At 35.9% G+C, this 13408-nt stretch overlaps 2 protein-coding genes across 2 annotated transcripts in view; both read right to left on the bottom strand.

Moving 5' to 3' along the window:
- Nucleotides 1–13408, bottom strand: part of LOC140246789 (uncharacterized) — a 246896-nt gene that overhangs the window by 181882 nt on the left and 51606 nt on the right. The gene's annotated exons all lie outside the window — the stretch shown is intronic.
- The window catches only part of LOC140226628 (uncharacterized), a 58551-nt gene that overhangs the window by 4987 nt on the left and 40156 nt on the right, over nt 1–13408 (bottom strand). The window contains 2 exon segments of the mRNA XM_072307077.1: nt 4234–4425; nt 11354–11536. Of these exon segments, the coding sequence (XP_072163178.1) occupies nt 4234–4425; nt 11354–11536 (375 nt within the window).

The raw sequence follows: 13408 nt of genomic DNA, 5'->3' as shown, positions 1-13408 counted from the left end.
TTTTTAAATTCTTTAACTTTCTAATGTACCCATGAGATCTCTGTCTCTCTTTCTCTCTTAAAGAAAAATAGTAAAAATATTCAATCTTTAAGGTGTGAATAACAAGTTTAGAGTTTATAGTGAAATTGCAGTGAATTTTGATTGAAACTCTTTATTTTCATTAATTTTGGAATAGCTTCGGGTTCACTCAAAAATAAGTGTACACAAATATTTTCATTTTAAATTCAATACAATTTAAAAATCATATGAATGCTTATTTCACGCCTTTATTCGCCCATTAATGATTTTGTCGTGATGCAATGCCCATCTATAAATGCAACAAGACGGGATATTGTTGTGTACATGGACCTTTAAACCATACTTCTGGTGTGCATGCTGAACACGAGGTCAGATTCCATTGCTATGATATCAAACATGCCCAAACAGACCTAAGAAAATACACAGAAAGCACAATGTGTTTATACTACTTCTTTATGCCTCTTGGCCACAAGTCTCTGACAGATGTTGAAGTCTTTGTATTCTAGAGAGATCGGGTAAAGTGGATTCGAGCACTGAGACCAATAAGTTCCAATGTGTTTTGTTACGTTCTGTTTCATAATCTTTTACATGTTTTCTTTTCTTTCTAAGCAGCTCCTGTGTTACAAGGCCAAAATTAATGGGATCTGCTAAACAGAAGTTAAGGGCTAACATCAATAAGTGGCATATTACCTATGGAAATACGGCGCTGACAGAAATTTGGTAAAAACGAAAAGAAGAAGAAAATGTTTGCACCTTGCCTTAATAAAGATATCAGTTAAAAACTGGTGGAAATGTGGTTCAGTTGATACATAGATAATAACTGATTTCATCTCACTTGTATTTGCTTAATTATACTAGTATTATGAAATACGTGGAAAAAAAAAAACAATGGCGAAATGAATTACGTATATCTCCTGTACTCCATTAGCGTACAAGGTATTACTGTGACTAAAGACTGTTATCAAACATCCAACCTCTGCTGACACACGAACCTAGTTTTCCATTATTAAAGCGTCGAAATTTCTGGAGAAGGAATATTACATAAATCATAGAGGAGGGAACAAGAACTTCAATGAGTCGTTTTACATTTTGTTTGGTTTTCTGATATTCGGTTACAATCATTTCTCTGATTTATCTTAATTCAAGTATTTTCTAGTGCAATATCGTATGCTGGAATGCATGAGCTGCCTTACCTACATCCCCCCCCCCCCCAAAAAAAAAAGAAAAGAAAATGAAAACAAAAATAACAATTAAGAAATAACAATAACTAAAAAACGAAAACTAAATAAAACAAAATTTCATTTTCTAATCATTATTTGAAGTTACGAAAGGAAACCTACAGGGGATAATCGTATTACTAGACATTAAAAGTTAATACATATAGGCACGATTCGATAAAGCTTAACGAAATTATGAGAATATTTTAACATGCATAGGATAATGAGGCATTTTCTGTAGGCCCTATAGGAAATGTGGTCTCCATACAAATACATAAGTTTTATATCTTTCACCAAAAATGCCAGCTATGTTATAATGATGCTTTTTAGGTGTGTTTAAATCATTGGCCTGTGTCAAATTGGGATATATGTGACCATGCATCACAAAACCAACAAAAAAAAAGTCGCACCCCCTCATTTCAAGTGAGGGCTCAGAAAAAAAAAAGTGAATCGGGTCAACTAACTCAACCTTGCGTTTTTCATATTTCCTGAAAGAGCTATACTTCGTCTACATTTTCCTTAATTTCGGGATCATAAAATAACTGGGAATGTGTGTTTTCAGCAGTTTTCTACCACTTTTTTTACGCAGTGAGAACAAATATGTCTTACAGTCCCCTTTTCATTTCTTGAAAATCCTTTGCACACTTTTCGCTTTCAACTCTAACGAATTTTACCCCGAGGCCTCGATCCATGTCAATCTGCTGCTTATGATCGTGGTCTCTTGCTTTTTTTTGTTTTTGTTTTTTTTGTTATAATAACCAAAAATGTTTAATTTCGAAAATAAATGTATTCAAATCCCCTCTGTTATATTCTTTTTTCTAAAATTCGTTTAACGAAACGAGGTGATATACTCTGAATGAATAATTATTATCTACATAATCTACAAGTGTTGATATAACAATTAACCTCTGAACATTTTTTTTTAAATGATATGCTACACGTCTTATACATCAAATACTGTCATGTTCATAGTGTGTGTGTATATGAAGAGTTTGTTTGCAAAAACCGATATGTCCATATTAGCCAAATTGAGATATTTGCGATTAATGGTCTAGAAAAATAAAGAGAATAATAAGAAAAGTTAGCTTCTTATGACCATAACTGGAAAATGTACCTTTATATGTAGTGACCGATATATCATTTAAAAGGTATTATTTTGTACTTTATGACAGAGACCGTACTTCAAAATCTTCAGAAATGGACTTATCGGTTTTTGCGAACAAACTCTTTATATGTACCCTGAATTAATTTGCAAGACAGTATTTGCTTGCTTAAATGTCGTGTAACGTTAATTTCTAAATATGTGTATTCTTTTGTTATCAGTGATTTTGAAAAAAAAAAAGCAGGAATAAAAATCAATCAATCAATTAATCAATTTCAGCTTATCCTTCACTGTTATTGGTCCAGTGGTGTCCTGTTTTTTGTCCCATTCATCTCACAACTGGCGCGGTTCGGTTAAGATTAAGCGCTTGAAGAGATCCTGTACTTAAGAGCATCTTTTCGCAGTTCACACTTTTCCAGTGTTTTTTTTTTTTTCAATATTTTGATAGGTTAGGAGGGTCCATTTTAATTGATTTATACATCATTTTAAGGCTTAGAGTCAGCTCTTTTGGAATCTGCTCATAACCATAAATCCATGTCTGGTGACTTTTTGTTGGTTTTGTGATGCAATCTTTCACTTAGCCGCGCCAGCTGTGCGATGAAAGGGACAAAACACAGGATGTCAACGACCGGAGCAACTACAATGAAGAGATTTTCAGATTAAGCTGAAATTGAGCGTATTCTATCGACAAAATCCTTTCATGATTAATGCCAACTTACAAAGCAGTAGCATTATCCTTTCAACAGTTATTGGACGTGAAAGTGAAGAGTGTACAAAGGATTTCAAGAAATGAAAAGGGGCCTCTAATACACACTTGATTATTCTATACCCCCCCCCCCCCTCCAAAAAAAAAAAAAAAAAGGAGGGGGTTGTAGAAAAACTGCGAAAAACACACTTTTCCATCAGTGTAATGATCCCAATCTAAAGAATAAAGTAGAAGAAAATGAATATGAAAAACTCAAAATTGACGTCTTGACCCACTTCACCTGTTTTCAGTCCTCACGTAAGACCAGGGGGTGTGACTTTTGTTTGTTTTGTGGAGCACGGTCACGTATGACACTGCATCACAAAACAAAACAAAAACAGTCGCCAGACAAAAGAATAGACTTTAAGCTTGAAAACGCTGTATCACTCTATACAAATGAACATTCCTAATCCTCTCTTAAAGAAAAAAAAAAAAAGAACGTACACACTAGGAGGAAGACTTTACCATGACAAGAGACCTTGAAGTTTGGGCCTATTCAAGTGATTGATTTCGTATTATCATCATTGTCTTTTGTGCTGTAAATTAGACCCCCCCCCCCCAAAAAAAAAAAAAAAAAAAGAAAGAAAGAAAGAAAGTGTAATTCCATAACAACCACAATGAAGTGATAATTACATTACGCTGAATTTCAGCGACCTGCATTGGTTAAATCTATTTATGACTATTACAGAATTTCCAACGCAGTAGCAACAGTCTTTCAAAAGTTTTTAGTTATGAGTTGAAAGTGAAGAGTGTTTAAAGGGTTTAGAATTGAGAATGGTTCTTTAAGACTAACCCAATCATGTTATTCTGCAAAAGAGTGTTTTACAACAAAGAAAAAATTCATAAACACAAACTTGAATTTGTTTTTTTATGATCTCAAACTTCAAAATGATGTAGGAGAAGAAGAACTCTTTCAGGAAATATGAACACCTCAAGATTGACTAGGTTGACCCATTTCCCCCATTTGGATTCCTCACATAAAATTAGGCTATGCGAATTTTTGTAGACTTTATGATGCACGGTCGTATAAATACAAATTAAGAACAATGATATATTGTCAGACTTATGTCGACATTGTCCCTGATGAAAATAATACTGTAATGTTTCACATTATGAAACATAACAGTTCACAGTAAATAAAGGTGGCCTACCTGGCAGGATTGCGCCACCATCGCCGCTGTAGAGAAGAAATCATCGTCAAGCAGGTAGTAGCATGTCACTCTGAAGGTCAAAAGACGTGGTAGACTACACACACATTGGGCCAATGCTTTGCCCGAAGATGGTGCATCTCGAACATTAGAACGTCGGTCATAAAAAAGAATATTTAACGTCAAATCTTGTATCTGCAGAAACAAACATCAACCAACCACGGCATCGGTCAAACAAAGTATACTTGAAATGTTTGTTGAAAACAAAAATAAGGCCGCTTCGTTCAATTCGTTTAAATTAAGATTATTCGTTAAACTCTGTTGTCGAAGAATGCGAACTATGTAGAGCCTAGATATTAATGTCGGACCTACATTATATACATATCGAAGAGTTTGTTTGCAAAAACCGATAAGTCCATATTTGTCAAATGGAGATATTTGCGATTAAAGGTCAAGAAAAATAAAGAGAACAATAAGAATTTTTTTGCTTCTTTTGACGATAACTTCAAAAATATACCTTTATATGTAGTGACCAATATATCATTTAAAAGGTATTATTTTGTACTTTATGACAGAGACCGTACTTCAAAATCTTCAAAAATGGACTTATCGGTTTTTGCAAACAAACTCTTCATATATATATATATATATATATATATATATATATATATATATTTTTTTTTTTTTTTTTTTTTTACAAAAGCCCATATGGGACTGTGCACCACAAAACGAACAAAAAGTCGCACCCCTTGATTTTAAGTGAGGACTCAAAAAAGGTGAAATGGTTCAACCAAGTCAATCTTGAATTGTTCTTATTTTCTGAAAGATTTATCTTTCTTCTATACTATTTCTTCAGTTTGTTATGTTAACATGAATGGGAAAGTGTTTTTAACAGTTTTTCTATAACCATCTTTTAGGGAAGAGAAGAATGATCAGGTATGTCTTAGAGGCCGCTTTTCATGTTGTCTTGAAATCCTTTGCACACTCTTCACTTTCAAGTCTAATATCTTTTTAAAGAATGACGCTACTGCTTTGAAAGTAAACATTAATCATAGGCCGAATGTGCTAATAGAAGATGCTTAATTTCAGCTTAATCTGATAATCTCTTCATCGTTGTTGCTGCGGTGGTTTACATCCTATGTTTTGTCCCTTTCATGGCACAGCTAGCACGGCTTGGTAAAGATTCAGCGCTTGAATAGACCGCGCACTTCAGAGTCTCTTTTCTCAGTTCACACTTTTCCGTAGTGTCTGCTTTCTTTTCAGTATTTAAGTGGGTTACGGGAGTCCATTTGAATTGAGTTATACATCATATTAAAGCTTGGAGTCTGCTCTTTCAGAATCTGCCCTTAACCCGTTCCTTACGGGAACCTGGTGGCCTGCGTATTAATGTATATGGGCATTTTAGAGTTCAGTATGGAATGAGTTAACTGAAAATCCATGTCTGGCGACTTTTTGTTGATTTTGTGGTGCAGGGTCACATATGTCCACTACAACGGGCGTTGAATAAAAACGGCGCTTTGCAATCGTGAAAATATAATGTCTTCTCCAGTCTTTTGCATTGCGTATAAAATTTAGCTCAAACGTATTGGATTGGGGACGAATATGTGCAAGATATCAAAATATATTTCCTTCAAAGTATTGGAAACTTCGTTGCAATGGTGACAGAATATTATGGCCATAACGTAGAGTATAGTATTTTTGTGATCAAACAACTTGCGTATTTTTCGAGCACGGATCATAAAAATCTTCGCGCACATTGCCTTTCTGTGGACATGTTCAAGTCACACTCTTTGGTGCGTCAAAAACAGCGTTGCCATGTTAACGCCTTCTTTCGGCGACTTATCAAGAAATATTAGCTATCAAAATATTTCTGTATTTTTATAAGCAAAAGCTTTACGAAGCTTGGCACAAAACACTAGTGTCGACGTAAAGATTTGTAAAAGGTTTTGAAAAAATAAATGGAAAGTGCGTTGTCATGGAATCTGTGAATAGGGAAATGTGTACATGGCATTTTATGGCAATAAATCGGGAAAAAATGTGGATTAATAATAAAAGAACCTTGGGACAAGCACATTCGAGTCGTGGTGAAGATATTTTTTTTTTTATTATGTTGATAATTGCGTTGCAATAGGTTATCTTGTGAAAATGAATAATTACAGCGAGTTAGGATCAAACTACTCTCTATTTTTCTGATTAGTGCGCAATCAATTTGGCACGCAGGTAAGTTGGTGTAAGTTCGTGTGCGAGTAGAGCCGATCCACACCCTAAAACTACCACTTACACTCATGAAAGATAGGTCAAATGCCATTTGTTGGTAGAGTGCCAGATAGCTTTCTTCTTGCTCATGACAACGAGTTTCATAAAAGCTTTTTGAACACTAGCTAAATTGCTGAAGAAAGTTTATCACAGAATAAGAGGTTCGATGTTGTTGTTTTTTTGTCATTCACATGATGAAGTATTTATCATGTGCTATGGAAGGCATAGGAGTTTCATTCATAAGTTTAGATTAAATTATATACAGTTGCGTTGAGGTGCGTCACGGAATATGTCAAAGCAATCGACATGGGAGAGATGAGCCATTAATCATGAAGAAACTCAATCCATGGCTCAACTCTCTTTTATGCAAAATCAAACATCGTTTACATTTCCTTTCAGACAATGCTACCAATCTATAGAGGATGAAACAAGACCACCGGAGTTATATAGCATTGTTTATTCAAGAAGCAACCATGCACTCCAAAAGGGGAACATTGTTCGTCTACCATAATGGCATTTCTTGTGGACGAAATGACACCCAGCCAATTCCATGCACAGGAAGAACATTTATCCTTTGAGAGAAGACGATAACGATAAAAAGATGTCAATTGAAGTACATGGTAATAATTTCATCCGGAAGTGTCAAAACTTCCCTATCCCTGTATTTTCTTTTTCATATCTGACGGTCTCATGCTTTGGATCACCTCAGCCAAAGGCTCAAGTGAGCTTTTGCGATTGCTATTCGTCCGTCGTCCATCGTCCTTCATGCGTCGTGCGTCGTGCGTAAACTTCTTGCATATTCATCTTCTTTTTGAAAATAACATTATCGATTTTGACCAAACTTGGCAGGTAGCATCCCTAGGGGGATGGTATCTCAATTTGTTCAAATGGACATCATGCCCCACCTGGCAGGGGGGGGGGGTGTCCCAGAGGGGCCCACTCCCCCCCCCCCCCCCCGCCGGAAAAAAAAAATCTTTAAAAATATGATTTAGTACATCGATGACTAACTTTTTTCATGATTGTTCATGGCGAAACAAGTGGTGTCCTCATTGGGACCTAGGGTAGGGGGATTAGAAGAGTCGTCAAATGGGGGCTTAAATTGTACATTTTCATCTTCCTGAAAAATCCCATTATGGAATTTCACCAAACCTGGCAGGTATCATGGGGGGATGTAAATTTCTTCAGATAGGCTCCATGATCCTCCTCGGGGCCCTAGGGGGTCCAATCACCCACCAAAAATAAGGATAACTCAAAATCTATTTCTCTAGACAAATAGGGGCCATACGATTTCATTTTCATCTTCTTCTTCAGAATGTGCAGTGGTCAAATTTTCACCAAATTTGGAATGTATTGTTGCCTGCATGATGAAATGTTCGTACGAATGGGCATGATTGCCCACTTAAGGGAGAGTGGGGCTGCAGGAGCACAGGCCTGAAATGTGTGGGGGCCCGCGAAAGTCAGAACCGCCATCAGCAGGAATCTTTGAAAATCTTTTCTCAAATTGCAATCGATATGCTACAGTAGGGCTATGTGTTATTTAGACCAGTGACTGCGTGAAAGGTGGACTAACGATATTCAGGTGAGCACGAAACCCCCTTACCTTTTGCTTTGTTTTCTTTTCTTTTGTTTTGTTTTGGTCTTGTGTGTATGTGTGTGTGTTTTGCATTATAAACATGTTTTGTCTTCTGTCAAGGGCACCTGAATGACTGGAAATACTATAATAAAGAACACTATGTAACCAAAGGCAAAATACAATCCATAGATACATAAATAAACGTTAATTCTCTGTGGTGTCCCACAAGGATCGAATTTAGGACTTTTGGTTGTTCTTGGATTATAATATTATGTTATTGTGCATTACAAAACGAACAAAAAGTCGCACACACTGATGGTTGATGTACCACGGGGGAATCAAGATGGGAGATTTCCGCTCATTCGCGGAAACACACACCCACACGCAGGACACATCATGTATTGATACAGCTTGTAATAACACACACGAAAACCCAGAATATGCAGACATTATGATAAACCTCAATATAGTAATTATGTAAAATACATATGAGGAGTTTGTTAGCGAAAACCGATGAGTCCATATTTGCCAAATGGAGATGAAAGGTCAACTTTATATGTGACCGTGCACCTCAGAACGAACAAAAAGTCACACACACTGATTTTGCGTGAGGACTGAAAATAAGTGAAATGGGTCAACCAAGCCAAACTTGACTTTTTCATATTTTCTGAAAGAGCGGGTCTTTTTTTACACTACGCTAAAATTTGGTGTCATAAAACGGGCAGGAAAGTGTGTTTTTTAGCAGTTTATCTCGAACACTTTTGGTAGAATAGTGTGATTAGGTGTGTCTTTAGAATCCCTTTTTCATTACTGAAAAACCTTGTCCACACTCTTCACTTTCAACTCTAATAACTTTTGAAAGGATAGTGCTACTACTTTGAAAGTTGGCTTTAATTATGGACAGAATTTATTAATGAGGCATGCTTAATTTCAATTTAATCTGATAATCCCTTCATTGTTGTTACTCTGGTGTTTTACTTCCTGTTTTTTTTTGTTTTTTTTTGGCCCATTCATCGCACAGCCAGCACGGTTTGGTAAAGATTAAGCGCTTCCATGAGTAGACACTGTACTTCAGAGCCTCTTTTCTCATTTCACACGTTTCCTGAGTTTGTGCTTTCTTTCCAATATTTAGATAGGTTAGGAGAGTCCATTTGATTTGAGTTATACATCATTTTAAAGCTTAAAGTCTGCTCTTTCCGAATATGGTCTTAACTAAGAATTCATGTCTGGCGACTCTTTGTTTGTTTTGAGGTGCAGGGTCACATAATATGTAGTGACCAATATATCATTTAAAAGGTGTTATTTTGTACTTTATGACAGAGCCCGTATTTCAAAATCTTCAAAAATAGACATATCGGTTTTTGCGAACAAACTCGTGTTCAATTTTTGAATCGTATCCTTTTTGGGAAGATAAGGAATATGCTATCATATTCTTTGTTCCCCCTCTCCCTCCAACGTTATCGTCAAGAGAAAGTCACCAAATCTGATGTGAAACGATACAGTTTATGGTTTACACCTTGACAGTCGCCAGTCACATGCACTGATAACTGAAAAGAGCATAAGAACTTATCAAAAAATAAATTAACTTTAGCGACCCAAAGTTATATAAATCGTACATTGACCTAGTAGACCAGGGGCCCAGAAGATTTATTCAGCTGAAAGGTTTCACAATGTTTGATGGGCTTATGATAATAAATAGAATTCTTTATGGAATTCTTTATATGAAAGACGCTTTATTGAGATTTGAATTAGTAACAGATAATTTATGTACTTTTTGTAATAATAGAGAAGAAACAATTATGCATATATTTTGTTCTTGTATATATTCAAACGAGATATGGTCAAAACTTGAGCTTTGGCTGTCCCGTAATGCTATTCATATTAAAGTGAAAACTAAGTTCTGGCAAGGGCTTGAGAACCCGTCTGGCACCATTTCATATTTGCTTGCAATATATCGAAAGAGTCTACAAAGAAACTTACATGGCTGACGCGGTTTGCCGGAATGATGAGTCGTTTTGGAGTATTTTGAGAAAAATAATAAAAGTCGGTAAACCGACTTTTATTCCAGAAGGCTCCAGGCTAACTCGGTCTCAGGGAAAACTCGACCCTATTTCAGACAATTTACACACAGTTCGTGATCGCCATGTTCATCAGTACTCTATAATACTACGGGCACCGGCCAAACGAGGCCTTACTGAGCAGACAGGAAAGTGCGTGCTAATCCTGTACAAAACAAATGGACAGCGCGCGGTCCTCAAGCCTACTAGCAAAGACGCTTTATAATACGCACATCACCTCAGTTGCTGAGACGCGCGGTCTTTGAAGTTTTTGTTGTTGTTTATCAATTGTCTTTGATTGTTTTTAGAGGTGCTTGAGAGGCGCACACTAATTTTGCATGCGCGCCAAAGAGGTTTTTGATGCGCGTGTTGTAACAACTCGGACCATTACTGCGAGTAGCCAGAACGCTATGTACAATGTAGTTTATACAGGCCGCTCCCGTATGCATAGTGTACTGTACAATCCAGAGGGAAAACCAGTAGCAGTACAACTCATCCCGCCGTCAAGCAAAGCGAGGCCGAGTTATCCCCGAGTCCGAGTCTAGGCCTGACCCCGTTCGGGTAAGTTCCGAGACTGAATGTTTTTGGCTAATATATCCCATTTTCGTCCTTACCCATCGAATATCTTGTTATTACAGCGTTATTCCGCACATTTCCTAGGCATACGTTCACATTTTGGAGCAAAATTTGACAACTTTTGCAGGCATACCAGAACTTTGTTTGGGCTTTAAGCTTACAAATCAAAATAAATTATTTGGTTTTTATGGACGTAATAACAGTGCCCTCAATTGCATTATGATTATAGTAAGGAAAGAAATTTTTACAGCCAAATGCAAAAATTGTTTGCCAGTTTTTGAACAAATCATGTCAGCGATAAAAAATTATTATGATATGGAAAAGTATATATGTAAAACAAATCTGAAAGAAAAGAAATTTATGAAAAAGTGGTTAAATTTTACTAAATGTCTCTGATTGTGTTTTCTTATGAAATGATTTGTCAGGTAATTTTCTGACACTTTGAAAAAAATTTGCAATTTATAATTGATTTTTGTAACTGTTTGTTGTTCTTATTGTATTTAGAATGGCCAAGAATATCATGTGTTAAATCTGCATGTACATACATATCTCTTTTTGTATATATTTGTGTGCATAATATTATTCAATAAAGGAACCCTGTGGAAGGGAAAAAAAAAATAATTGGGATGTGGCACATAGATACCCTTGACAAGACATATACCTGACACGACGATGCTGAGGCGATGGCTGTTGAGAGGAAATCACCGTCCAGGTAAAAGCATCGCAGACTGAAGCTTGACAGACTTGGCAAAGTGAATACCCATTGGGTCAAGTCAGCCCCCTTCGAAGACTGATATTCTGGACGGCCATACCACCTGTCAACAGACAATTTCAGGTCTTGTATCTGGACAGTATAAAACAATAAGAAACAATAAAATATGGCGTTAACTTAAAAATAAAACCACACATACAAATGAAATGAAAAATAGTTTGACTTTTGCTTTAAAATGTAAGTTTCTTGATTAATCTACATGTTTAAAAAAACTGTGAAGGAAAAGTTAAACATTTAAACAATATTTATGAGATTAGTAGTATTCTTGTTCGCTCCTAATACGGACTGAGGGTATGTTGCTGTGTTTTTGTTAACTTTTAGCAAATGTACCCTTACACAAAATTGTTACGTCAATGCGTATAGAACAAATAGATATTGGGGGAATTTTCCAAAATAACATGCCTATAGACGGGGGATTGTTTGATTATTCATTAAAATAAGGGAAATTTGGGGCATCCCCGGTTTGCCCATATTCGCGATTAGGAGGTATGTTACGCGCAATTGTCCCCGATCTACACCAATCACAAGTGCACATACACATTCACAGCCACATCCACGTACATACCCGCTCTCACACAAACACCTATAATATGCAATGTTCCTTGCCCTCACAATGTCTCTCACAACGAACCTTTCTATGAATTATGAATTCAGGTGATGTATATTTTGACCAAATTTTAACAGCTCAGAGCAGATAACATATCCATTCTGACTTTAATACAAATATTATTTCACAAATTGTATAAAAAAAAAAAAAAATCCGTAATTGGTAATCATGAATTTGGCAGTTGAAGCATCTTTATGTAATTTTGAACAAACTTGACTATCAATGACTAACAACCTCAACATATTTCGCTTCAATGCCAGTTCAAACAAAGTTCAAACAATCACTGACTCTGAGTGTTTGGAATTACTCCTTTCTTCTATCAAAAATTTCCCTCTTCTGTTTTAATAGGTAGGCCCCTATAACGGAAACATGGTTACGTCAAAAATCCCTAACCTATTCAATATTGATAAATATAAAGTGATTCGTTCTGATCGTAGAACAGGTAGACTTGACGGGATAACTCTCTATGTCCACATATTGATTTGTTTGATGTTTATAGAAATGAAATTCATGTTGAAGGCTGTAAGGATTTGGTTGTTGAAATTAATAATGAATTAAATACCGAAAGTTGTTGGTGTTATCTACCGACAACCAAATTTATTACCTTATGCATGTTTTTATCATCTTGAGGAAGCTTTTACTTTGGTAACTTATGAAAAAAAAAAATTATGCGTGACTACCAAATTTATTTGATAAAATCTGCTACCTTTAAAGCTGCTTAATGAGTTTGCCTCATTCACTCTTTATTCTCATATCGAATATCACACGAAAATGATTCAAAATTATAGAAAACATCATTGGATGATATATTCTATTTTTCAAATTGCCTTGATCCAGACAATTTTACCAGTGGCATATCTTAGTATGTTGTATCTGATCATTGGGTGCTGTTCGTTATTCCGAATGTTCGTTATTCCGAAGAATGGTTAATTCAAAACACACACAATCCCTATACCTACACGTTCGTGAATCCGAAAATGATAAAGGGTATGTTAATCCGAATAGTTGTGGCGTTATTCCAAAGCGAAGGTTCATTATTCCGAAGGTTCGTTAATCCAAAAATGAACTAGGGTTCGATATTCCGAAGGCCCATTTATCCGCAAATAAAATAGGGTTCGTAACGAACCTTCGGAATAACGAGCTTTGTTGCTTTTTCGGATTAATGAACCTTCTGAATAACAAATCTAAAAGAAAAAAAAAGTGCAGGTCGTAGAGGAAAGAAATGGACGAGAAGATTTGATATGTAATATCTGGTTTAACTCAAGATTTTACAATGAAGTATTTTATAATTTCATGGAAATTAAGGCATATAATATATTATTTGGACAGGTTTGTAT

Source organism: Diadema setosum, chromosome 3, assembly GCF_964275005.1.
Source record: "Diadema setosum chromosome 3, eeDiaSeto1, whole genome shotgun sequence".
Taxonomy (NCBI): Eukaryota; Metazoa; Echinodermata; class Echinoidea; order Diadematoida; family Diadematidae; genus Diadema; species Diadema setosum.
This window is presented reverse-complemented; position numbering and strand designations above follow the sequence as displayed.